The sequence below is a fragment of the Pseudocercospora fijiensis genome (assembly GCF_000340215.1).
Source record: "Pseudocercospora fijiensis CIRAD86 unplaced genomic scaffold MYCFIscaffold_7, whole genome shotgun sequence".
Classification (NCBI taxonomy): domain Eukaryota; kingdom Fungi; phylum Ascomycota; class Dothideomycetes; order Mycosphaerellales; family Mycosphaerellaceae; genus Pseudocercospora; species Pseudocercospora fijiensis.
In genome coordinates, this window is record NW_006921538.1 from 3,824,563 (window position 1) to 3,850,231 (window position 25,669).

Sequence of the window (25,669 nt, forward strand, 5' to 3'; positions counted from 1 at the left end):
CCAATGTTCCTTTTCCCCATCTCTTGCATTCCCATCTCTTCCAAGTTCCAAGACCACCTCACTCTCAATCTCATCCTACCTTTCCTTTCCTTTCCCTTTCCATTGTTCGATCACCGGTCACCGGGCGCAATCTGAATGTAGCAAATTCGGATTCGGATCCTTGGCGACGACGACGACAATGTACAGTAGGGAGGGGAGGAGGGTCTTAATGTTCGTATACCGATATACGGAGACTTGGATCTGGTATAGAAGGTGTAGTAACGGTATTGGCTTGGTCTCGATGCGCGGAAGCCCAGAGTCGTGTGTGCTTGCCATGGAAAGGCCGTGTCGGAAAGTGTTGCTCCACTTTTCCGGTCGGCTGCAATGCATGCTTTGCTAGGATATGAGAATTTAGTAACGTGAGCTTCGTCATTAAGTGCGAGAATTGTCAAACTAAGCCTTGGAGTGGGGTGTGTAGCGGATAGCACAGCAGCGATTGGGAAATGCCGAAAGCAAAACACGGTAGATGTGAATCTCTGTATTTGATTTCTTCGTACTTTGTACACAGAAAAGATGCTTTTGGATATGCATCATTCTCATCCCATCCATCTCTTCCCTTCCTTCATCCCCTCACGCATCGAATCATGGTATCATTGGTTTTGGTGCTGTCGGAGGCACAGCTTTTACTCTGTGGAAATTCATCAGCAAATGTTTAGACGTCGAATGTCAAAAGAGACAGCCTTATGAAGACATAAGACCTACTCAAAGGTTGGGGCGAGCCTTACTGGCTGCAGAAGTCAGATCAAATCGGTCGGCATTCATGATCTTGTGCCACGTCTTGACAAAGTCCTGCTGGAACCTCTGGGCGTTGTCTGCGGAGGCATACACCTCAGCAATAGCGCGCAGCTCTGGGTGGGAGCCGATGACGAGGTCGGCGCGGGTGGCAGTCCACTTCTTGGCGCCGGTCTTGCGGTCGACACCCTCGTAGACCTCGTTGCCGACAGACTTCCAGGCGGTGTTGACGTCGAGGAGGTTGGTGAAGAAATCGTTGGTGAGCTTGCCTGGAGTCTTGGTGAAGACGCCATGGGCCGACCCGTCGAAGTTCTGGTTCAGGACACGGAGACCACCTAGGAGGACAACAAGCTCTGGAGCAGACAGGCCGAGAAGGTGAGCACGGTCGACAAGGAACTGCTCAGTCTTGACACGCGAGCTAGAGTGGCCGTAGCTTCGGAAACCATCGACCTGTGGCTCGAGGTGGGTGAAAGACTCGGCGTCGGTCTGGGCCTCAGTGGCATCACCTCGGCCTGGAGTAAATGGCACAGGCTGGCCGGAAGCCTGCTCCAGAGCGGCGGCACCGGCGAGGACGATGATGTCGGCAACGGAGATGTTGCCAGAGGACTTGGCAATGCCCTCGAGGGTACTGATGGTCTGAGCGGTCTGCTTTGGGTTGTTGACCTCCCAGTCCTTTTGTGGAGCAAGGCGGATGCGGGCACCATTGGCACCACCACGCTTGTCAGTGCAACGGAAGGTGGAGGCAGATGCGAAGGCCACGCGGATGAGCTCCTCGTTTGGAATGCCGGCACCAAGGATCTGCTTCTTGAGAGCCTGGACATCAGAGTCGGAAACGCTGGTGGTGGACTTTGGAATTGGATCCTCCCAGATGTGCTCCTCCTTTGGAATCTCTGGTCCCAGCCAGCGGTCGCGTGGACCCATATCACGGTGGAGAAGCTTGAACCAAGCGCGAGCAAATGCATCGTGGAGCTTGACGGGGTCCTCGAGGAATGATCGAGAGATCTTGTCGAACTCTGGATCGAATCGAAGAGCCAAGTCGGTGGTCAACATGGTCGGCTTGCGGAACTTGTTGGGGTCGTATGGATCTGGGATAGGCTGGTCGTCGGTCTTAGCGACCCACTGATTGGCACCAGCTGGCGACTTGGTAAGCTCCCAGTCGTACTTGTAGAGGTATTCAAGGTAGAAGTTGCTCCACTGGACGGGAGTCTTGGTCCAGATGACCTCGAGACCAGATGTGATGGTGTCTGGTCCCTTGCCAGATCGGTAGCTGTTGGTCCAGCCAAGTCCTTGCAGCTCAATTGGGGCAGCGTGTGGCTCGACAGACATATGGTCGGATGGAGCAGCACCGTGCGTCTTGCCGAAAGTGTGGCCGCCAGCGATAAGAGCAACGGTCTCCTCGTTGCTCATGGCCATGCGACCGAAAGTGGTCTTGATGTCGCGGGCAGAAGCCAGTGGGTCTGGGACGCCGTCTGGGCCTTCTGGGTTGACGTAGATGAGACCCATGTGAGCTGCGGCCAGCGGCTTCTCAAGGTCGCGAGAGTGGATGTCCTTGTGCTCCTTCTTGGACTGGTCGCCATCGACGACACCGTGCCCGGCGACACCCTCTTTGCCCTCCGAGTAACGGACCTCGTTTCCGAGCCAGGTGGTCTCGCCACCCCAATAGACCGACTCGTCAGCCTCGAATACGTCGGCACGTCCACCGGCGAAACCCTCCGTCTTGACGCCCATGGACTCCAGAGCGACGTTTCCGGTGAGGAGGAAAAGATCCGCCCAAGAGATCTTGTTGCCATACTTGAGCTTGATTGGGAGCAGCAGGCGTCGAGCCTTGTCCAAGCTGACATTGTCTGGCCAGGAGTTCAATGGGGCAAACCGCTGCTGCCCCTGACCACCGCCACCTCTTCCGTCAAAGACACGGTATGTACCAGCGCTGTGCCAGGCCATGCGCACAAACAGACCACCGTAATGGCCCCAATCTGCCGGCCACCAGTCCTGGGAGTCGGTCATCAATGCGTGGAGATCCTTCTTGAGGGCGGCATAGTCGAGCTTCTTGAACTCAGAGGCGTAGTCGAACTTCTCGCCCAATGGGTTGGTGACGGGTGAGTGCTGGCGGAGGATGTTCAATCGCAGCTCGTTGGGCCACCAGTCACGGTTGCGAGTCCCGCCACCGCCAATGGGTGCTGTTCTGATGGGACACTCGCCCATGGTGAGATCTCGTTTGGTGGGTGTTGCTGAGTGTGGTGGAGATGTGTGGAGGTGGTGTTGGGTGCGTGCGAGGAGTGCTGGTGTGCGAGCGAGGAGTGCTTGTGTGCGTGCGAGGAGTGCTGGTGTGCGAGGAGAAATAGTTCGGTGAAGAAAAGGGAGAGCGATGAGCTTTTGCTGGAGCATGTTGGCACCTTGCCATTTCTGCGGCGAAGAATCCCGCTGCTAAACGTGATACTGCCACTGCCCGCGGCCCGCCCGCCAAACAACGAGCAACGGCGCGGGGTAAGGCAGGGAAGCGTCATGGGTCCGTCGTACCTTCTTCGAAAATTGTGGAGCTTTTGAGTAAGAAAGAATCGCCATTGGCTCTTTCCACATCGGCCCACTATGATGTAGACGGAAGGCAGGAGCGACGCAGCCGTAATCGGCAGCGAAAGAGCGAGTTGCGAAATCTGCAGAACGCTGCCGAATCATGCCAAGACTAACTCACCAGAGAAATCACGACATCACGGACCCATTTCGCCCATCAATATTGCTAGGAGCACTGATGGCGAAGAACAGCATACGAGAAGCGCATACGATAGAATATTGTCAGCTGAGTCAGCTGGAATCGGAATCGGCAGGGATTCGAAAAACAACTCGCCATCACAAGTCGCCTTTCACATGCTGAAGAGTATTCTATTCCCTCATCTACAAACCAAATCCTTTCCTGACGTCTATGATGCTCCTGTTCGGCACACGACCCGCCCAGTCACAGTCGCAGTCACTCGCTGATCTCCCAGATCCTCACCAGCAATCGAGCTCGTCATGGCGCGTTTCCATATCGCAGAAACCACCAAGTCTCCAAGTACCTCTGCCTCATGCGGCCGCCACATCGACCCAACCATCGCCAGCTACCGACATTCCCGCCACGTCCCCTGCATCACCCGATTGAGCCTCCCTCTCCTCGTTACATCGTCCTCCCGAATATCAAGATTCATGTGTGCCGATCCAGGATCCGAGTAGCTTGGCCAAGTCTATGACCTGAAAGAGCATAGCATCAGGCGCTGTCTGTCCAGCGCACGACTCTTTCGGCCATGCTGGTGGACATTGCAAATTGAGGGATATACGGTATTGCAGCGCTTGATGCTCCTTCCTGTGAGGAGCTTGCACAATCGCTTCGCACACGACTACTTTCCACACTTGACGCTATTTTGTCACAGGGAGAGGTGGGTACATGGCATACCAGGTCCCCGGTGCTCGAACGCAACAGACTAGCGACGAGAGCACTGCTGCTTGAGCGAAGGTGAGCCCTGTACATGATACTCCATGGAGCTACGAGCGTGAAATGTAAAGCGAATCATCCCGCAAAGGCATGGTGCGTTGTTGTGGGAGATTGCGCAAAGATGCTACATTGGCAGAGTCTTCAACTCGTTCATCCAGCTTTTGTGCGATCTTGAAAGAGGTGGTCGACGTGGCCGCTCAGGAGCGACGGGAAGAGCTTGAGCTGGGAGGCAGTCACACACCATCCGCGCAGACTGTGACGTCCAAGGATTGATGAAACTGCTACACACTACAATGCGAACGGCGAAGAGAGGGTCAGCATTGCGCTGGCAGAGGCTGTTCAGTGGACTGGGAGCATGAGTGGGCGCGACGCAGCGCTTGCGTGAGTCGGCGACGGAATACTTGCCTGTATGCTTTGATTGTGCCCATACCCACTCATGATCGCTTGAGCTTGCCTTCCTTTTGTCGTGGCCCTTCGGAGATGGCGAATACTCGAAAGGCAGTGGCAAGAGTACGGTTCAAGAGGTGTGGTTTGGATGCTACAGGCCTTCGGGATGAGCACTGAACTTGTGCGCCTTTGCCTCCGGAATGCCAAACCGCACGAATGGCGAAAAGGATCTGCTCACGCTGACTACAACACGGCCGTCTCCTTCCGGGTACCAACCAAAGCCGCAGACTATTCAAAGGACTTTCATGCAAACTTCTACCGAGTCGAGGCTCTCCTCCCAGCGTGCCTATCAGGTCTCTTCGCCACCAGTCTGCAGATGATTCTTCGCCTCTGAGTAAGCAATCTCAACAAACGCGACCACTCGGCATTTTCAGCCTGCAATGATCGAAATCGAAAGAGCTTCGGGGAGTCAATATTCCAGTCTTCTTGTGGCATTCATGCTTAACGGCTTCGCTGCCACGTGCTTGATACTGCACTTGATCCTGCACCAGGTTGCGTGCGTTCGCTCAGCTATGCCGATGCAGATTGCACCATCCAAGCTCACATGGCGGCCACGCTCAAACGTTAGACCATGCTCTCGTGCTAATGGTACCTGTCAATCTCCCGAGGCATCACTTCAGAGCGGATCTGTTACTTCCATGGGCAAGGACGCTGGTTCGAGAACATGCATTCTTCTCATCAGCTCCATGCAAACACCCTCGCGAGCGAGTGCACCAACAGCTTGTCCACTCTGGCCCGAGGCACAGGTAAGTCATCCAGAAGTCATTCTTGGCGATCGAACCCTAGGGCTTGTCGATTCAATCTCGAAAATGCCGCTGCAACTCGTCTAAGCTAAAGCATTCTTTGCGCCTGAAGCGGCATTTCTTCTGTTACCGATGATGGCTCTGCTCAGCAGTAGGACCTTACACATGAGTACTGCTCACATCATGTCGATCCGCTGTTAGCCACTCATGACAAAATGCGAAGTCACCCCCACCTGACATCTCAGTCGCTGTAAAAGCCACCTACAAACATCCTGAAGCAAAGCATCTCGCAGTCTTCAGGGCAGAATACTACATCGGTGGCGCCTTCAATAGACAACTCTCGTGAGCGCCACTGTGGTCAAACACCAAGAAGCACGGTTGCACCTACCAGGGCACATCGGAATTGGCTCCCACACCTTAACATCAAACTTAAACCCAACCCAAAGAAATCACCGAGGGTCATACCAATGGCGTCAGTTCCTCGGTGGTCAGCAGAAAGATATCAGTCCTTCATTGGTACCAAGACCTTCACCTCCGCATGCTCTTCTCTCTTTCTCCAGATCTTGGACGACTAAAAGGGTAGGTGCCCAGCCTCTGCCGCAAGTCATATGGCAGAAGAAGTGATCTGCGGCTCGGCGGCTTAGCCCAGTGTACCGTGCCAAGATGGCGTACAAGACTAACTGCGTACTTTCTGCAGACATCAGTATCATCTGGACGCGACGTTCGACAGCGTCATTCAACTCTTCCAGCAGTGATCTAGATGTCGATTATGAAGGCCTTGAACAGCACTTCGCGGGCATCAAAAGTTGACGTTTTCCGACCACGTCTTCCCCCAGCCAAGCCACCTACGACCGGCCAAGTCCGACCACCAAGACTGGTTACCGCAGCACCAAGACTACGAAAGCGAGTGCCCAGGCACCCGGTCAAGAATCCAAGTGGCCCTTCACAGCGAATGCAGGATCTTTTGGGACGTGGCTGATACGACTGACAACTCCACATCCAATCACCGAGATGGCAATGTCAACTGGAGAGCATTCTTGCATCAGCTGTGGCCCGTACAGACACTAATGCCCCACAGCATGTACTTTGCCCGCGTGATGAACTACTTGTGGCAATAGAGCATGGTCTCAGACAATACTTTCAAGTGCGGAGATCGACATGAACGGCGAATGTTCCTCGGTGGTTCTCAATAAGCTGGATCTTGAGATGTAACGATGTGGCGTTTGGACGTGATATATCTTGACCGCACGGATGCCTGCAGTGTGAACCGGTCAGCAATCAAGACTCCAATCTCCTCTATAGGACGACAATCAGTCCTTGAGACCTTCGATTGAGGAACACTTCAGGATGAAGTCCTTCGTTGCGCTTTCTCTCCTTTCTGGAGCTTCCGCCTTTCCCTGGGTTGTCAACGTCCCCGGTGTCTCTGATCCACGAGACTTTGTCAAGCGACAGCAAAACCCAGAAGGTCCAGGCAGTGCAGCACAATGCCCGTTCAATGCTCAACATCAGCCTGCTGCCCCAATCGCCGAAGGCCAGTACAACAACGCCCGCAATGGACGGAAGGGTAATGAGCGAGGTGGCTACCGAGTGCCAGCAGTTGGCGATACTGCGCATCAGTTCCAAGCACCAAGAGCTGGTCGGGACATCAGAGGCCCATGCCCAGGTTTGAATGTGAGGGAGATTGTGCCGATTTCAAATGATTTTCACTTATTCTACTCAGACCGCTGCCAATCATGGCTTCCTGGCTCGCGACGGCATCACCACCTACACCGAGCTGGTCGATGCTCAGCAGAACGTCTACAACGTCGGCTATGACCTTGCCAACCTGCTCGCCTTCCTGGGTCTCCAGGCTGATGGTGACCTCGTCACTGGAAAGCTCTCTATCGGCTGTGACGCTACTACTCGCACTTCCATCAACCCCGTCTTGACCGGCAGCCAGCCAGGTCTAGCCGGACACAACAAGTAAGCCCGATCTCACCCGCCCAGCAAGAGCACATTCCTAATATTGAACGAATGCAGGTTCGAAAGCGACACCTCCCTCACCCGCAACGACTTCTTCACCGGCGGCGGCGACAACTTTTCCTTCAACCGCACCCTCTACGACATGATGTCCCGCTCCACCGGAGGCCTGCACAACCTCCAAAACCTCGCCAAATACCGCGGCGAACGCTGGGACCAATCGGTCGAAGAAAACCCGAATTTCTACTTCGGTCCCCTTTCTCTACTCCTCTTCGGCGCCGCCTCGTTCCTCTACGAACTCTTCCCCTCAGGCCCCGATTACATCCCCGACCAAACCACCATGGAATCCTTCTTCGTCCACGAACGTCTCCCCGACAACTGGATCAATCGCGTCGCGCCCTACTCCAACCGTCTCGTGACCCAGGAGATTCTCAAAATGTATCTTCTCAACCCACGGCCTTTTGGGGGTAATACAGCGGATGGAAGTTTTGATGCGGTGAATTGGGGGGCGATTCGGAATGGGACTTTGCAGCTGGGTGTCGAGGCGCCGGAGACGGCTTGTCTGTTGTATCAGCTTGCCACGCAATCTGTGCCGAGTACGTTGAATGGGATTGTCACGCCCACGGTTGAGGCGCTGGCGTTCTTCGCGTCGAGGGTGCAGCCGGAGTTTGAGAATTTGGGGTGTCCGAGGGCTTTGACTAAGTAGGTGAGATGAGATGGTGAGGAGTGGGTGTGGTTGGAACAGGTTGATTGAAAGTTATGCTTAGGTTATTGCGTTGTTGGAAAGGATTGCTCGGATTGGAATAAGTCTAGTATGGTCTGTGGCCAGAAAGATGGCGTCAACACGGTCACCGAATCATTCCAAGATGGCTTGCTAGTTGCTAGCAAGTCATTGTGCTTTACTAGCCAACAGAATTGTACTCGATCATGGCTCGGAGCCCACTCACGCTGACCGTAGCAACAAGTTAGCATTGATGCGAGGTCAAATTGATCAAGCACGATAAAGCCTGGAGCTTTCTACGCGTTTAAAACAATCAACCATCTCTTCTGTGCGAGTACGAAAGAACGACTTGAATAAATCGTGCATACACATATGCCCAGCCACGTAGTCCCTGCGAGCTCACGAAATTTTGCGAATCAGACGTACAGTCTGACGATAATACGCACGAGAGGCTTCTCTTAGCTCAGCGTCAGTCCTGATCAAAGTCAGCGACCAGCCCAGTAAGAAGACGATGAAACACCTCACTTGAATCAAATCAATGGTGCTTCAGACAGGCCGTACCGCACCGTATCGTAGCAATATTCGAAGTATGCATAGATAGCTACGGAAGCACCACTGACCGGCTACGAGAGTACGATGGTATACGAGGCACTCCGTACCGAAAAGGCAAGTATGAAACTCACGGCACGAAGAACAGGTATGGCGTTGTTGCTCTTCTGTTTATAAAACCCTGCTAGCAACCTCGGATGTTCTCCTCGTGTCGAATCGCACCGCTTTTCGACGATGACTACGACCCCCTCACGCTCTCGCCACAATTCTCAGCCCTCGAGTCCTCGACGATATTCATCCTTCGAGCGCCTGCCTGGGTCCGTAACTTGACATGATTCGTTCGTCTCCCCTCAACGCGCCTCAAATATCTTCTGCCTACAACCACCCGTCAGTTTCCGATCGATCACTGCTCACCCTTCCCTTTCGGCGTGAAACTCACACTTTCGTCGGCACCTTCTTCACAATGCGCTCTCCACATTCCAGACAGCGGACGGGCTCGGAGCGGGCGATGTAGCAGTCGCGCTCGCACATCAGGCAGATGTAGTGGATTTTTTGGTTCGCGGAATCCGTGGCCTGGGTTGGGAATGGGTTTGCGGCGGCGGCGGCTGCAGAGGATGGCTGGTTGGCCGCAGTGGCTGTTGTTGTGGGGGTGTAGGCTTCGCGTTGCATTTTGGCGGTGGTGGTGGTGGTGGTGGTGGTGGACAAAGGGGGTGGTGTTGCGGAGTGTTGACTGGAATGCGGAAGTGGACTGGAATGAAGTTGCAATTGACGCACTTGCCTCCCGCTCCCGCTTCACTTTGCGTGTGCAAACGCGTGAAAGTGAAGCCAGAGCTCAAAGATCATGATGGGCACTCACACGTCGCTGGAGATTCTTCTACCCGGATTCTATGAGGAGACGACGTGGTCTCAATATGGAACAACGCCTCCCACGACCTCCCCGAAACAAGGCTGAACTGTTACAAACACCGTCATCTCACCACTCGGAAATTCCTGCGCAAGAAAACTCAGCGGCACATTTTCCGATCTGGTGGCCTGGACATTGGACAATCCAATCCACCCGAGTTGATCCTACGAATTTGATGTCTTCGAGCCCGGCGGAGAGATTTCTGAACCACTCATCGAGGCTTACAGCAGTTCACGAGGGTTGTCTGGAGCCGCGCGAATGGCCTTGGATACGTCGATTTGGATTTCGTTCGACCTTGATCGCCTTCGGATGAGCTGTTGCGAGGGAGTCGTCAAAACCATCGGAGTCTGGGGAGAAGTGACATCGGGCTCTGGGAGATCGTTGGCTTCATCTGAGGTACTGTCTCTCGCGAAAGATTTGACCGCTCAGGTTTCTGGTCTCGGCCCGGCCTGGCCCTGTGCATCTTTGATCTGGTCGATTATGCTTCATGGGCATGAATTCTGGGTGCATGCTGGGCTGGAGTATTTTCTCTCGTGTGCAGAGATGGTCTGCTGATGAGATACAATACCACTACGACTGTTCTGGGGTGCAAATACCTGGTTCCACGCCCGTGAGTACAACGTGCTTAGCTGATCTGGACCTGAAGCCGGCCGAAGCATCTTGAAAGCCGCACAGATCAGCCTTATAGTAACGGTTCTGTTGGAACTGGCGAACATGCAGTGTCAGCGAGGTCGGCTTTTAGACAGCCAATAGACGTGGCGATGAAGGTCATAAGATGACCTACCTCCATTCAGGCTCGTGGACATGAAGAATTGAGTTGCGTAAAGGTGAATGGGGATCATATTGCGACCGAGTGCACGTGATAGATTAGTAATTAGGGCTAGCTTCCGAACTTACCGACAACCAATTACGAGCACTCTACCCAATTCTTCGCCTACGAGCCTAATATAAACCCGTACGAAACCAGCCTACTAAACACTAACACAACACTATAACGTATATAAGACATTCTAAATAGCGGAGGTTGTAGCCCTGCTAATTGCGCTTTATTCTACTTATTAAACAAGTCTATACGACGTTAGCGCATTAAGTTTTCGCTATTCTACTAAGCCGACTCGACTATAGCTATCTAAATTGCTAGGCGGCTAGCTATACTGCTAGAAACACCTTAACATATAATATACCGCATCGCCTAGCTAATACTTAGAGGTCCTTCTCCTAACGCTAGTAATTATTATTTAGATAGGCGAAAATTCCGTCCGATACCTACTAACTACTCTATAGCCTTCGAGGGCAATCGATAACCTTCCTATAGCCGACTCGATACTTCGAGGTCCTTCGTAGACTATTTCTAAACACCTTTTATATATAGTATAAGTCTATCCGAGGTATAGTTATTAAGTTGCTACTATATAGCAGACGCGACTTTAAAGCTAAAGTTAAAACACCTAAAAGTCGCTACTAGCACTACTACTATAGCTGCTACTATAGCTGCTAGTACCGCTACTACTATAGCTGCTAGCACCGCTAGCACTACCGCTGCTACTATAGCTAGCACTACCGCTGCTACTACCGCTACTACTATAGCTACTACTACCGCTACTACTACTACTAGTAGACCGCTAGCACTACCGCTACTACTACCGCTAGCAGACCGCTAGCACTACCGCTACTACTATAGCTGCTAGCACCGCTACTAGCACCGCTAGCAGGCCTCGAGTCCTTTAAGATATCTAACGAACCTTCTAGTAAGATAATAGTATATAATTACGATGATAAAGGCAATCTAATCCTTCCGCCTTAGTAGCAAGACGATAGCGGCGATCTAATAGACTAGGATTTAGATAATGCGCTACTTCTAGGCTAGCTAGGTTATTAGTACGCTCTAGTCGGTCTACCTCTTCCTAAACAGATAGTAGCATTGCCGATACACTCTATAAGCGGCTTCCTAAGCGATGCACTAGAGACTATCGTACGACTAGCGGATATAGCTAGGGTTAGCGACTTCGAAGATAAGTAGTTAGAGTCGGAGACTATAGATAAAGACCTTAGCGAAGAAGACGAAGATCCTAGTAGTAACGAGGAGTTAGATACTCGCGATAAAGATAAAGATAAAGATAAAGATAAAGATAAAGAGGCCCTAGAAATTGCACGCTATACTAGCAAAGACGTTGCGCTTAAGCGGCTCCTCGACAAGTATTATAAGGAGTTAAAGGATACTATAGTAAAGAACAAGGTTAGTATAACCTACTTTATTAAGTATCTAGTTAGTAAGCCGGGCGACAAAGTATCTGCGTCTGCTAAAACTCGCAAGACTACTAAGCGCTCTAAGCAATACGAGAAGAACCTCTAGGCTATTATCGATGCCTTTCTAGAAGATCGCCTGTTTAGTGCTCGTATTGTTCGTAATAAGCTAAAGAACCTTATTAGCAAGGATTTGTTTAGTATATATAAACCGGAGTTCTGTAACTTCGAAATCGACCTTAGAGATATAGACGATACTATCTAATAGGTCGCTCCTATATAGCATTAGTTGCTCGGCTAGGATCTACTACCTAACGTACGTCGCGATTATTACTAGTACTAGACTAAGTTCGCGGACAAGCGTAATATTATACGGAAGCGTACGACGATGCTAACCTCTTAAGTCCTATATTCTATGTCTTATATTAAGGCATTATTCTTTCTAAAGGCCCTTAGAATATTCCTCGTTAGTAATAGTGCGAGTCGTCGTACGATCGAGGTCTTAAACAACCTAAACATTACTCTAGCATATTAGACTATCTAGATCTTGGTAGATAAGAATGCTAATTATATAGAGACGCAAATTGCTAAGCTGTGCAACTACCCCGACAAGCAGTATAGTAGTACTATCGACAATTTCAATCGGATATAGAACCGTACCGACTAGGCTACTAGCGATACTAACTAGATAGTAGCTATAACTACCTCGTATATAGCCGTTAACAAGCGCATTCCGAAGGGTAGCCTAAAGAAGAAGATAATCTATTACGACAAGCCGCTAAACGCTAATAAGATCTTTAAGAATATCTATAAAGATAAGGTAATACGACCGGATAGAGAGGAGGTTTCCGATATTAGTGTTAAGACTGCGCTCTTCTGTATCGATAAGGCTATTGCGTATACGTTCCTAGAGGCCGTAAAGGCAATTTTCGAGAATAGCGGTAGTAATCTAAAGCGACTAGTATAGCTAGTAATCGATGAGTTGGACCCGGCCCGTATAGAGGTATATTCGTAGCCTATTTCCTTTAACGACGAGGCGACTATTAAGGGTATATATACTATATAAGACGAGATCCTGCTAAAGTTCTAGGACCTAGACCGCGATAAGGACTTTGCGAGCGGGCTAGAGGGACCTCTATACATATAGAATAGCGATAATATAACCGTCGTGCGTAGGCATAGCGTGCGTAACGAGAGTATCGAGAATAAGGACCCGTACGATAAGCGCGATAGCCTCCTTATATCGCTAGCCTAGTTCTACACTATAATGAACTATATATTCACTGTCCTGCGTACGTACTAGGATAAGAACAGCGATAGGAAGCCTCTTTTAAGCGCTTAGATAGCAAAGGGCGATGCTATATTCTAGTATAGCGAGAACAAGGTTAGCAGTATTAAGCTAAAATTCTTCGAGATCCTTCGGCTTCTTAAGACTATATTCCGGGCTCGTAGTGTCGGTGCGGCTATTAAGTAGTTATCTAAGCAGGGCCGCGTTGTAATCTCTAGTAAGGAGAGCCGTATAGATGTAGTTAAGGAGGCCCTATCTAGGCTAACCGCTTAGCAATACCTAGAGATAGTGTAGGACATCTATAAGAAGCTCCTATCTATCGAGGCATAGCGTAGCTTGCCGCACCGCGTTAGTAAGCCGGCACCTAATGCCTAGTATACTACTATAGCTCGGATAATATAGGAGATTAAGATGTTCCTTACCCTACGCCTCGGGGTCTGTAACGCAGATATTAGTTATCTCCGTCGATCCGTCGACTATCTAATCCCTAGTTTCCTCGGTGCTAAGCAGGGAAATTATAGTCGGATAATAATATATAAGCGATAGCTGCTTAGTCTAGGCTGTAATAATGTCCTCTAAGAAGCTATTCTGTCTTCTAGTATTATTACTAATAGGAAGAAGGGTTATATAATAGCGGCGGATAAGCAGCTCGAGATCTATAACTACGAGTACTTAGAAGACATTAATCGCATCGGTAACTCGACTTATAACCTGCTAGCAACCTTTAAGAAGATCGCACTTAACCGCGAGCCGGCTCGTATACTGCGTAATATAATAACCTCCTTTACTAGTATTAAGCTAAGCAGTTACTATACCTATAAGAATACGGCTATTAACGTCTTTAGCCGCGTAGAGAAGCTATTCTCGGATAGCTTTATAGCTCCGCATAGCAATAACGGTAGGCATATATCGGACGATATCTAGTAGCTTAGTAGCGATTAGATCCGCGAGAAGGTCGCTATATTTAACTAAAGCAATAAGGAGTACTTCGAAGGTCGTTCTACTATTACGGATACGGTCGTAGAGGACATAGAGGCTACTAAGGCTAGTCGTAAGGCTACGACTAATCGTAGCAATATATAGGGTACTACTATCGATAAGACCGACTCTAAGTAGGTCGATGCTATCTAACGTGCTAATAGATAGGCTTAGCTTATCGATGCGGAGGTTAAAGTAGTCGATACGACAGGCGGTAACTAAGATATAGATAAGGGCAGCGGTTATAGCGACTAAGGAATAAATGAATATAGCTTTTGTATTCGTTTATAGTAATCTAACCTGCTATATCTACTATTTAGGCCTTCCTTACTAGCTTTATCTCTTAGGTGCTAGCTTTATCTTATAAGTGCGCTTGCCGTCGACAACGATAGCCCTATTAACTAGGCGGTTGGCGGCGAAGTAGTAGCGGTAGACTAGAGTGCGTGCCTCGTCGAGGGTAATTATAAAGTCGAAGGGTTTAGCTAGGCGTACGATAATTGCTTAATAGCTAGCTAGGCTAGGCGTACGATAATTGCTTAATAGCTAGCTAGGCTAGGCGTACGATAATTGCTTAATAGCTAGCTACGAAGGGTTTGGCTAGGCGTACGATAATAGCTTAATAGCTAGCTAGGCTAGGCGTATAATGCCTCTAGTCGCTAGCAATTCTAGCCTTAGGCATTTAACTAGTAGCAGTCGGCGGCTATTGCGTTAAAAGTGCGATAATGTATAGCCGTTATTGTTGCCTTGCTATTATAGCTAAATAGCGCAATCCTATTAGTAGAGGCAAACCTTACCTACGATGCGCTAATATAGACCTACGCTTCCTAGTTTAACTTCTTCTTCTTCTTCTTCTTCTATATACACTAATATACTAACACCCCTAGCAATATACTAGCTGTCGGCGTATATAATAGTGTCGATACCTCTTTGTCGTATATAGGTAGCTCTATAGCGATTAACACTATCTCCTAACTAGTCCTACGGCTTGCTACTAATAGAACCGCTTAAGTTAGTTAAGGTTCCTCGATCGGTAGAGTTTGTTTAGTCCTTCTTTTCTTTTAAGGTCTCCGATAGGCTTTGCCGACGCAAGACGTTGCGAAGGCGACTCTCCTAGCGAGTAGGTTGTTTTCTATAGCTTTAGCGGGCGTCGACTATGCATTTAACCGAAAGAGTATAGTTTTTATTGGAACATCGTAGTCTTAGTGCAAACTGCAGAGGTCTTAGATAGATTAGCGGAGGTAAAAACTCTTTAGTAAGGTACACCTATAATGCGGCTAACGGTCTAACTCGGTAAAAACTCTTTAGTAAGGTATACCTTAAGTAGCGGCTCGATAGCGACTCTCCTACTAAGTAGGTTAATAGACTAAGTAGGTTAATAGGTTCGTAGCATTACTATAGGTCTAACTTGGTAAAAACTCTTTAGTAAGGTACACCTTAAGTAGCGGCTACAGGCTTCCTACGTTCGGATTCTTTATAGGATAATATACGCGTATCTAGTTAAGTCGGCGTAACGCCTTCGTTAGGACTGTTAGTTATAATAACCTTAGTCGTTATGTAAGGGCCTCTAGTGTACTTATCAAGCCCGAAGGCGCTTAGTCTTAGTCTTAGTCTTAGTCTTTACTGCTATACGACTGCAGCCCTTTGCGTATTAAGACTGCTATTCGACTATAGTGCGCACCGATCCGAAAGCGTATTAAGACTATTATCCGACTATAGTGCGCCTCCTCTTCTAGCAAGCATATTAATATTGCTATACGACTGCAACGCGCTCGACAACCTTTTTTTTTGCGGTGTCTCTAATACTAAGGGCGCGGTTATACTCTATTGTTATCTAGGTACTAATAAGTATCGCTTTAGCGAATAAGCTGTTGTTATTTCGCTTAATAAGTCCCTTCCTATATACCTTGTACTATAGTTAGTAATAGAATGCGTTAATTGTTGCGCATTACGCGTAGCATATAGGCTATATATAATTCTAGTATGCTTCGGAGTGTATACTTCTATAGCCGCTTAGTACCGCTAGTTAATTAGATCCCCGGACGCTACTGCTCGTTCTTCTCTGCCTCGTATAGTAACTAGTTATCGGAATGATCGTTCTAGGAGAGTCTAAGCAATAGAGGGCGTTAACGTAAGAGGGCTATCGTAGCTTCTCGAAGAGTGCTTGCGCTCGATATATATTATCGCCCTACGTATCTATCCTTGCCGTATATATTATAGTACTAATAGCTGCGGTACAATAAGTATAGTGCTAGTGTCGCTAGTGTCGCTAGTGTCGCTAGTGTCGCTAGTATCGCTAGTGTCGCTAGTGTCGCTAGTATTAGTAGTATTAGTAACTTCTCGGGTTTCGGAGGCGGTTCTTAGTGCCTAAGGCGGCCGTTGTTATCGTATTAGACACTTTTGTTAGCGCTATTTGCTAGAAACGCGCTAAATCGACGTATCTCGCTATATTAGTAATGCTATTGTAAAAGTCGTAAAAGTCGGTATTATAAATACGCGGAAGGAAGTAGCTATAACGTTTAATCCTACTAATTAAGCGCTCTACTATACTAAATCCGGGGTCTTAGCGGGACTCGGCATCCTTATCGCTTCCTCGAATTTACGCTTCTCGCCTAGCTCTTATATACTATCGATATATACGACTATCGACATATACGACTATCGACACCTATAACTATCTACAAACCCTCGTTGCAAAGAATACGATAGAAAAGCCTACTTAGCGAGCTTACAAGGACACGATAGAAAAGCCTACTTAGCGAGCTTACGAGGACATAATAGAAGAGCCTACTTAGCGAGCTTATAAGGATATAATAGAAGGGTAGTAAGGAAGGACCTTATTAAATGCCAATTCTAGCGCTAATTCTAGCGCTAGCTCTCGCAGAAGCAGCTTAACTAGGCATCCTACATTATATACCGGCTCTCGCAGAAGCAGCTAAACTAGGCACTACTATACGCTAGCTCTCGCAGAAGCAACTCAACTAGGCGTCCTATATTATACGCTAGCTCTTATAGAAGCAACGCGATCGAGCGTAGTATTATAGCTTACTTTTCCGGGGATAGGACAAGGACTTAGCGGGCTTACAAGGATATAATAGAAGGGTAGTAAGGAAGGACCTTATTAAATGCCATCTCTAGCGCTATCTCTAGTGCCAATTCTAGCGCTAGCTCTCGCAGAAGTAGCTAAACTAGGCACCACTACACGCTAGCTCTCGTAGAAGCAGCTAAACTAGGCACTACTATACGCTAGCTCTCGCAGAAGTAGCTAAACTAGGCACCACTATACGCTAGCTCTCGCAGAAGCAGCTAAACTAGGTATTACACATTATACGCTAGCTCTTATAGAAGCAACTTAACTAGGTATTATACGCTAGCTCTCGTAGAAGCAGCTAAAGCAGCTTAACTAGGCTAGCTCTCGCAGAAGCAGCTCTCGTAGAAGCAGCTCTCGCAGAAGTAGCTAAACTAGGCCAGCTCTCGTAGAAGCAGCTTAACTAGGCTAGCTCTCGCAGAAGCAGCTTAGCTAGCTCTCGTAGAACTGAATAGGCCTAACGAACCGATAGATAATAACGAGTCGGACGAGGAGATTGTAGTCGGCGACGAGGACTTAGCGAGCTTATAAGGATATAATAGAAGGGTAGCTATAACGGATCTTGTTAATGCTAACTCTACTACTATTCTACTGCTATTTCTAGTGCCATTTCTAGCGCTATTTCTAGCGCTATTTCTAGCGCTATTTCCAGCGCTATTCTAGCGCTATTCTAGTGCTATTTCTAGTGCCATTTCTAGCGCTATTCTAGGGCTATTTCACCGCCAATTGTAGTATTAACGCCTGCTAGGAGAGCTACCTTAAGAGCCTATTATACGTCGACCCGCTTCCGAGAGTCTAGGCTTAGTACGCAATACGCGACCTCGCTCCTCGTTAGTACGAGTAACGGTGCTAAGAATCCGCTTAGCTCGAGTATATACCTATTTAGCAGTCGGATTAATCTGTAGAGGTAGCTATCGCTAAGTACGTAGACTAAGACTACTAGATAAGCCTAGGCGCTCCTAGCCTCGAGTTCCTAATACCTAAGTGTTACGGCTATAAAGGAGGTTAGCCTATACGCTAGCAGAGCCTACAATACCGCTTCTTAACTTATTTAGAGCAGCAGCGCGCTGCTATAGAGTAAAGGGCATTATAGGTAGTAGTATAGTATCCGATAGACGTATATTTAGGGCGCTACGAGCCGCTTCTCGAGTAGCCTCTTCCTCGGCCTTCTTCTATCTATCTTCCTCGGCCCTCTTCCTCGCATTATAAATAGTACGCTACTTAGTTAACACCTCTAGACTAAGGCTTTTTAGAGTATCGATTAGCTAAAAGGTAGCGAATAGTTGCTTATACTACTAAAGCCTCTCGAACTAGTCTATAAATACTAGCGCCTTCTACTTAAGGAGATCCTAATCGATAGTAATACTCTCGTTCTATTTATTAACTAAGTTAGCGGCAGTAAAGATATTAGCGATATTAGCTAGAATCGGATCGTCTATAACCTTAGTCGATAGAAGGTCGAATCGAATACGGCTTAACTAATCTAGATACTAAAGGGCAGGCCGCTTTAATATCCAATCCTTTAGTATACTAAATCCAATTGCTAGACGAGTGCCGGCTCTCGGAGCCTTGAATTTCGGGGGAGTAACACCCTCTAGAGGTGTATCGATATAAAGAGCGTCTAGTTCTAGGTTATAGATATTATAGCAATCTTCTACTACTAGTAGTTGCTAGGTATATACTGCCTTATCCTTACCGAGGTAGCGAAGGACGACTTTACGTAGATATATACCGTATTGTTCGCGCAGATAGTTATTCTAGAACTCCCGCTAAATCCGAGGAATCTTATCGCGAAGCTCTATCTCTTTCTTTGTTACGGTTTAGACAGTAGTGCGGCCGATCCTACTCCGGATACTGTCGATCCTACCGTAGATTAGGACGATTGATATATATAGTTTCCTAGGCTAGTAACTAACTGACAATTAATTATCTTTGCATACTAGAATCGTGTCCGTCTCCGCTCTATAGAGCGTATCCTAACAACTTAGTAGCTTCGTAAAGATTACGACCTAATTAGCTTCTATACTAATCAACTCCTCTACTAGAACCGAGCTATTAGTCCTAATTGCGACGAGAACCGAGACGATTAGCTAAGGATTCCCCCGATCTAGCGCCGACCGCGACGATTCGACTCGCTACGTTACGACCGATATTTACTCGATTTATACTATTTCGTACTAGTCGGCGGCTACCTACTATAGTGCCTCGCCGATACTAATACACTATATACCCGAATCGCCTAACCGCGGATTCGGTAGGCAGCCGCGCTTTAGCGGCCGGCAGCTATTTCCCCGTATCCCTAGGAAGGCACCTTTCGAGGAATAACGGAAGGATTAGCCCTAACTAGTTAACAAACTACCTTTTGCTACTAATCCGGACAGCCTCCGTAACGATACTCTACTATATAACGCTTTACGTTAATCCTACGCTTCGTTTCGCTTCTAACCCGGATAGAAGCACAAATCTATTAAACTAGCGGTCCGACCGCTACCCTAGTACCGTAATCTTAGATTACTAGATACTAAGTCTTATATCCTGCGTATTTGTACCTTTATCGGCTACTACGTCCGGCATAGCGAGAATTTTGCAGTCTAACTTAGAGCAAAGTACGGCCGTATAGACCTGCTTGCCTCCTACGTCCTGCAATACTACCCGCGACTAGGAAATCTACTACTGTCTTAGGCTAAGATCGACGAGCTATACCTATACACCCTCGACGGGATCGACTTCCCTAGCTAGTAGGTAGTCGATAAAGGCACCTTAATACAATCGGTTAAGGAACTAAAAGTAGCTTTTCCGAACACTCGCGATTCGCACTATTATAAGTAGTTTTTCCCTAAGGTATACTCGCCCGCGGACATTAAACGAGTACGAGTAGGAGAGTAACGCCCGTAGCCCGATCCGGCTACTTATCGCTCGCCTTCTTCGCGGGCACCGGAGTTTTCGCCGATTACTTAGTAGGCGGCGTCGTTACTACTACCCTCTCCGAGTAGGCATCGACCGCCTAGAGCTACTACCTATTCGGAACAACTACGCGCGCGACGTCCTAATAATTATATAGATAGTATATTGCCCTTTGTGTTTCTACGTAGACCGTTACTAATAAGGATCTCTAGCGATAAATCCTCGCCGTAGGAATCCTCGCCGTACCCTCCGCTAGATAACAGACGAGGCCCGATAGACCGCAATTATAAGGACGCGCCGCGAGGCCGCGGGCTAACGAGGGGAAATCTAGGCAATAGCGAGCCTCGTAGCCGGTACTAGCGTCCGCTATCTATAGGGTCTACGATAGAGCTAGATCGTAGCGAGATCCGTAAATAACTAGACTAGTAGCGCCTATATGCCTTATAGGAGTCGGCACTACGTCGAGGTATTATCTTAGATAACCGCCTCGCCTAATTTCTTATAGAATAATGCCTTTCTCCTTAACCGGATTAGACCGGTTCCTAGGCGGGCTTCGAAGACTACGATAATAGTCGCGACGATCGTTCGCGTATCGTAGGCAGCGATTGTTCCTACGCCGGCTAGAACGATCTAGGGTAGGAGGACCGCGACGGCTACTATAGCTACGAGTTCCGAGAGCAAGTCGAGGACTATCTTAGCCGGCGTTAGAGGTCGCGACTTAAGAGAGCCGGTTTAGTTTCCGAGAACAGCCGCCGCGACTCGCTATAGGATCTAAACGACTCGCCCGACGGCTAACCGGCTAGCTACGGCCCGCGGTTAGGTCTAGACGGTGATTAAGGCTATAATTACGCTATATATAGCGGAGGGAATGCTAGCGGAGATCCTCGCTACTACTAGCAACCGGGACGCGATAGGAATGCTAGCTAGATAGGCAAATTTACTCCTAATAATCTACACAATTACTAGTAAACGTACGCCTAGGGCTAGGCCGCTCGTAAGCCTAAACGCAATAGAAACGCTACCTAGACGGGCTAATTCGCTCCCGATCTGCTATATTACTAGCAAACGTACGCCTAGGGCTAGGCTGCTCCTAGCTAGATACGACAATTCGCTCCCGATAACCCTCGCTACTATTAACAAGCGCCGCCCTAGGGCTACGCTACCTACACTAGAGGGAATATAGGCTAGTCGCGCTAATTTCGTCTAGATAATCCTCGCTATTACTAACAAGCTTACTAGCAAGCTTATACCCTAGGCCCTTATACGTAAAATAGTAGCTCGTACGACGCTAACTGATACAATAGCTATACGGAGTATAGCGAGCTAAATCCCGGTTATTAGCGTAAGAACCGGAAGGGAAAGTATCGCGCTCGCGGTTCCCCTTCGCTATCTAATAGCTCGTCGAGCGACGATAATAGCTACTATAGCGGAAAACATAGCGCGTATCGCCGGGCTCGCCGTTATCGCTATTACAGAGATCGTTCCTCGTCTGAATTAGACTCTAAAGAACCGGCCGACTATCGGCACTGTCCTAGGTTCGATCTAGCCCGTCTAGGATTCTTCGACCCGACGCTAAGTATAATAGAATATAGCGACGGCGATTACGCCTTAGTAGGCAACAAAATAACCTACCGATCGGTATACGCCTTTATCTCGGCGGCTAAGGACTATATATATATCGTAGGATTAGAGGAGGTTCGCCTTAATATTTCCCTTTGTTTCCGCGGAATTGTATAGACCTAGTACTAGGCGCAGATTTCTAGTTAAGATCGCCGCTATCTTCGCAAGGGGCACGGCATTAAGCGTTAGTAAGAGAAGCTTAGCAAGCGCTAGAAGGTTTCGGTAGTAAAGGCGATAAAGCTACTTAACTAGTAGTCGTATAGGTAGAAGGACGTTAGAGTAGGGAAGTCGATTACGGACTATATTGTTACGACGATAAGGTTAGCGGGCGACGCTAGCTTCGGTAAAGAACTATAGATCCTGCAGGCCTATCGCCGTTTAGAGCCGCGTTTCTAGGAGGCCCTATTCGAACTAGACGAGGATACGACGACGGACGAATTCGTTATAGCCTACGAGAAGAAGTTCTATATATAGGAGCAGATAGCTACTAGAGGTAAGAATCGTCGCTAGCCTAACTATTAGGGAGTCGGTCGCGATAATCTACTAAGGAGAGCCGACGGTACTCGGAATTAGAAGAATAATCCTAGCCGAACCGGATCGTTAGGCGAGTATTGCGCCCGTTTTAATACTAACAAATAGCAGAATCGCCCTAATAACTACTATTAGAACAATTAGCAACCTAACGCAAGCGGAAGCGAGCTATAGAAGAAGTTCTTCCCTTAGAGGGATCTAAAGCGCCTCGATAGGGCCGCTAATACGAAGCCGCGCTAGAATAATCATTAATAAGCGTACTTCGGTAGCGAGGAAGCCCCGGAGCAGATTCCTTCTAAACGGGCCTATTATAGGGCCGAGGACGCTAACCTAGAACAGTTATAGGACCGGTCGCAGGACGCGGACGACTCCTAACCCGTTAAGTAAGGTTACTTCGGCGACCTAGGCGAAGATGCATATTATTCGGACTCGTATTAGTCCGAGTATAGTGCCTACTTTAGCGGTATCGGCACTCCTCTCTCGCTCGCGGCGGAAGTCCCTTAAGAAATTAAGGTCCCCTCTAGTGTTCGTCTATATCTTTCGTCCGCCTACGCCTATAAGATATACGGTTACGAATTCGCGTCGAGAAATCTCTTATACTATTACGTTCGTACCGGCTACTCGAAGAAATTAGCGCCGCCGCCGCCTATATAGCAAAGATTGCTAGACAATCCTATAGTTTACCGATCTATAGCGCTACCGTTAGTATAGCGCGGCTACGCCTTTCGTAACTTTTAGTATATAACGTTTCCCTACCGATTTTCGCCCTAGGGCGCTATAGAGTAGATTTGTTTAGATACCGGCTATACTATAACTCTCGCCGATAAAGTATTCGTACTTTAGTAGCGCCCTAATATCTAGATTCTCTATCTTCGTAAGCCGCTTAAAATTAGGGGTATCGTAGGAGCTTAGGCTATATCCGAGTATATTTAGTTAGATTTTTATATACTATCGTAGCGTGCGGACGGCACGGTAGCGCTCGCTTATATAGTCCGCGAGGTTTACCTAGTCCCGAGTCTAAAGGCTAAGGTCCTATAAGGAATAGACGCGGTCGCTATTAAAGGCATAAAGATTAACATACTAGCGAGGAAGGTTACGGTAGCTAATTAGGGCAACGCTACCTTTAAGGTTAGCGTAAAGCGGAAAAAGGGTAAACCGGTCTTAAATCGCCCTATCCGCGTAGCAAACGATGTCCTGCTCCTACCTCGTTCGGTAACTATAGTCCTAGTTAATTTTGCCGGCGATCTACTACGATAACGCGACTTCTTGCTAGAAGCAGGATTAGTGCTACAACTATATAGATCTGCCTAGGGATTGTCTGCTAGATCGCCGCCGTTAGTGTCGGTATATAACTAGTTAGTAGACTCGTCCTTCTTGTACGCGCAAGTCCGTAATAATTCTACCTCCGAAGCACTTCTAAAAGCCGGCTAGCGAATTAGTACGCTGCTAGATTCTACCTTCGAAGGCGCTTTTTACGTAGACGCCGAGGATTATAGGCTAGCCGCGCTAAATCCAAACGCGCTAATAACAATAGCCGAGCTCGAGCAGAAGTATAACTTAGGTATAACTATCTATAGCGCGCCCGATCGGGCTAACGCAATCGCCGCAGTAGTAGAAAAATATCCTAAGCTCTTTACGGATCGGCGCACGATTGTTAACATCCCCGAGTCTAAATATATGCCGATTCCTACAACCCCTAACTACCTTAACAAGCTCCCTCCGCTAAAGGTAATTAATTTAGAAAAGCGAGATCGGGAAGTAGTCGATAAGATATACGAAGATCTCTATAACTAGGGCAAAATAGAGTTCACTACCAAACTAATACCCTTCGGGTTCCCCGTGTTTGTAGTTTAGAAGCGCGTGCCCGATAGGAAGGGCGGCAACGTTAATAAGCCTAGGGCGGTAGTAGACATTCGCGCCCTAAACTGTATATCTATACCGGACAGCTACTAGATTCCGCTCTAAGCCGACCTATTCGGCCTCCTAGTAGGATGCAACTACATTAGCACTATAGACTGCCTAATATTCTTCTACTAATAGGGAGTACGTAAGGAAGATCGCTATAAGCTAGCGATTAACACCTATCGCGGGCAGGAGCAGTTTAACGTAGCTATTATAGGCTACTCGAATAGTGTCTAGTTCGTTTAGCGGAAGCTAGATCGTATCCTACGCGACTATCGGGGTTTCGCTCGAGTATATATCGATAATATCGTAGTATTCTCGCAGACGCTAGAGGAGCATCTACGCTATTTAGAGGAGGTCTTTCGCCTACTAGACGCTATATCTATTAGTATTAGTCCGAAGAAGACATTTCTCGGCTTCCTATTAGCGATATTGCTAGGCTAGTACGTTAGTAGGCTAGGTCTCGCGACGAGCGATAAGAAAATCGCTGCGATTACCTCGCTCTAGTTCCCGGAGTCCGTCTAGAAATTAGAATACTACCTTAGCTTAACTAACTAGCTCCGTTAGTATATACCCTATTACGCGCAGATAGCCGCGCCTTTATAGGCCGAGAAGACTAGATTGCTTAAGGGAGCCCTACTAATAGGCAATAGAAGACGGCGGCTCGTCGCGACGACTCCGTTAGGGAGGAATCTAGAGCATCGCCTAGAATTAGTTAAGGCATTTAATTACCTCTAGTCTATATTTAGATCGCCTAAGTTTCTCTATTATTTCGATTACTCTAGACGACTTTACGCTAATATAGACTCCTCGAGGGAGTTCGGGTATAGCGTAGTAGTCTACTACGTTAAGGGCGATCCGGAGCCGCTCTTCGACGAATACGGTAAGGCGCAACTATTCCCTCGCTACCGTATCTAGCCGATTTTGTTTCTTAGCTATAGATTAAGTAACGCGGAGAAAAGGTACTAGCTAACCGAGCTAGAATACTCCGGGATTGTCTAGATAGTAAGAAAAATCGGCTATTTAATATACGCTTTAGCGCACCCTACTACGATCTTTACGGATTACTACGCCGTAGTAGGCCTTACTAACTCGGTCTCGCTAACTACGACGACCGATACGGGCAAACAGAACCTCAAGCTAGTACGGGTATCCCTATACCTATCCTAGTTTCGTATTAGTATAGTATATCGCTTAGGCCGTATCTACCTAGTTCTAGACGCTCTTAGTCGCCTTCTCGGCGACCTCGAATCCCCTAAGAAAGATCCGGAGGCGGAAAATCTAGATCCCTTTGCGTACTATAGGTACGGCGGTTTATCTAGTCTAGGGGCGTTCTATACAATCCTAGTAGAGATAGATCCGGCATTTAAGCGTAAGCTTTCGCTAGCGTACGAGTACGACGACTACTAGTCGATAGTATAGCGACTAGTGCGCCGTACGCGAGCGCGTAACGCGCTCGAGCGCTTGTATCTCGATAGAGTAGATGTCCCTACCGTTACGAAAGACCTAGTTCCGTACGATAAAGGCAAGGACCCGTTCGCTAGGGACGAGTTTAGCAAC

General features: G+C 48.2%; 4 protein-coding genes across 4 annotated transcripts; 2 read left to right on the plus strand and 2 right to left on the minus strand.

The window, feature by feature from the left end:
- Positions 1-487: 487 nt before the first annotated feature.
- Positions 488-3,136, minus strand: MYCFIDRAFT_86920 (uncharacterized protein). Its single transcript, XM_007931266.1, has 2 exons — positions 742-3,136; positions 488-667 (listed from the first exon to the last, which is right to left on the minus strand). The coding sequence occupies exon 1, from the start codon at positions 2,971-2,973 to the stop codon at positions 742-744; it is 2,232 nt and encodes a 743-aa protein (XP_007929457.1). The 5' UTR covers positions 2,974-3,136; the 3' UTR covers positions 488-667.
- A 793-nt stretch (positions 3,137-3,929) lies between these two features.
- On the plus strand, positions 3,930-4,677 carry MYCFIDRAFT_212080 (uncharacterized protein). Its single transcript, XM_007931267.1, has one exon. It carries the CDS (start codon positions 4,325-4,327, stop codon positions 4,505-4,507), a length of 183 nt encoding a protein of 60 aa, XP_007929458.1. The 5' UTR covers positions 3,930-4,324; the 3' UTR covers positions 4,508-4,677.
- Positions 4,678-6,771: 2,094 nt separating this feature from the next.
- Positions 6,772-8,089, plus strand: MYCFIDRAFT_141188 (uncharacterized protein; the record flags this gene model as incomplete). Its single annotated transcript, XM_007931268.1, has 3 exons — positions 6,772-7,095; positions 7,145-7,386; positions 7,444-8,089. The coding sequence occupies 3 exons, from the start codon at positions 6,772-6,774 to the stop codon at positions 8,087-8,089; spliced, it is 1,212 nt and encodes a 403-aa protein (XP_007929459.1).
- Positions 8,090-8,374: 285 nt separating this feature from the next.
- Positions 8,375-10,399, minus strand: MYCFIDRAFT_177501 (uncharacterized protein; the record flags this gene model as incomplete). The annotated part of the gene is made up of 16 exons (XM_007931269.1): positions 8,375-8,502; positions 8,527-8,648; positions 8,721-8,755; positions 8,788-8,891; positions 8,918-9,024; positions 9,061-9,087; positions 9,116-9,148; positions 9,183-9,401; positions 9,428-9,484; positions 9,512-9,601; positions 9,631-9,685; positions 9,711-9,767; positions 9,793-9,948; positions 9,980-10,127; positions 10,154-10,262; positions 10,302-10,399. The coding sequence occupies 16 exons, from the start codon at positions 10,397-10,399 to the stop codon at positions 8,375-8,377; spliced, it is 1,545 nt and encodes a 514-aa protein (XP_007929460.1).
- Positions 10,400-25,669: the final 15,270 nt, after the last annotated feature.

What these genes read in the sequence shown, in the direction of transcription:
- MYCFIDRAFT_86920 (XM_007931266.1), bottom strand. Translation starts at nt 2,973, where the DNA reads ATGGGCGAGTGTCCCATCAGAACAGCACCCATTGGCGGTGGCGGGACT.
- MYCFIDRAFT_212080 (XM_007931267.1), top strand. Translation starts at nt 4,325, where the DNA reads ATGGTGCGTTGTTGTGGGAGATTGCGCAAAGATGCTACATTGGCAGAG.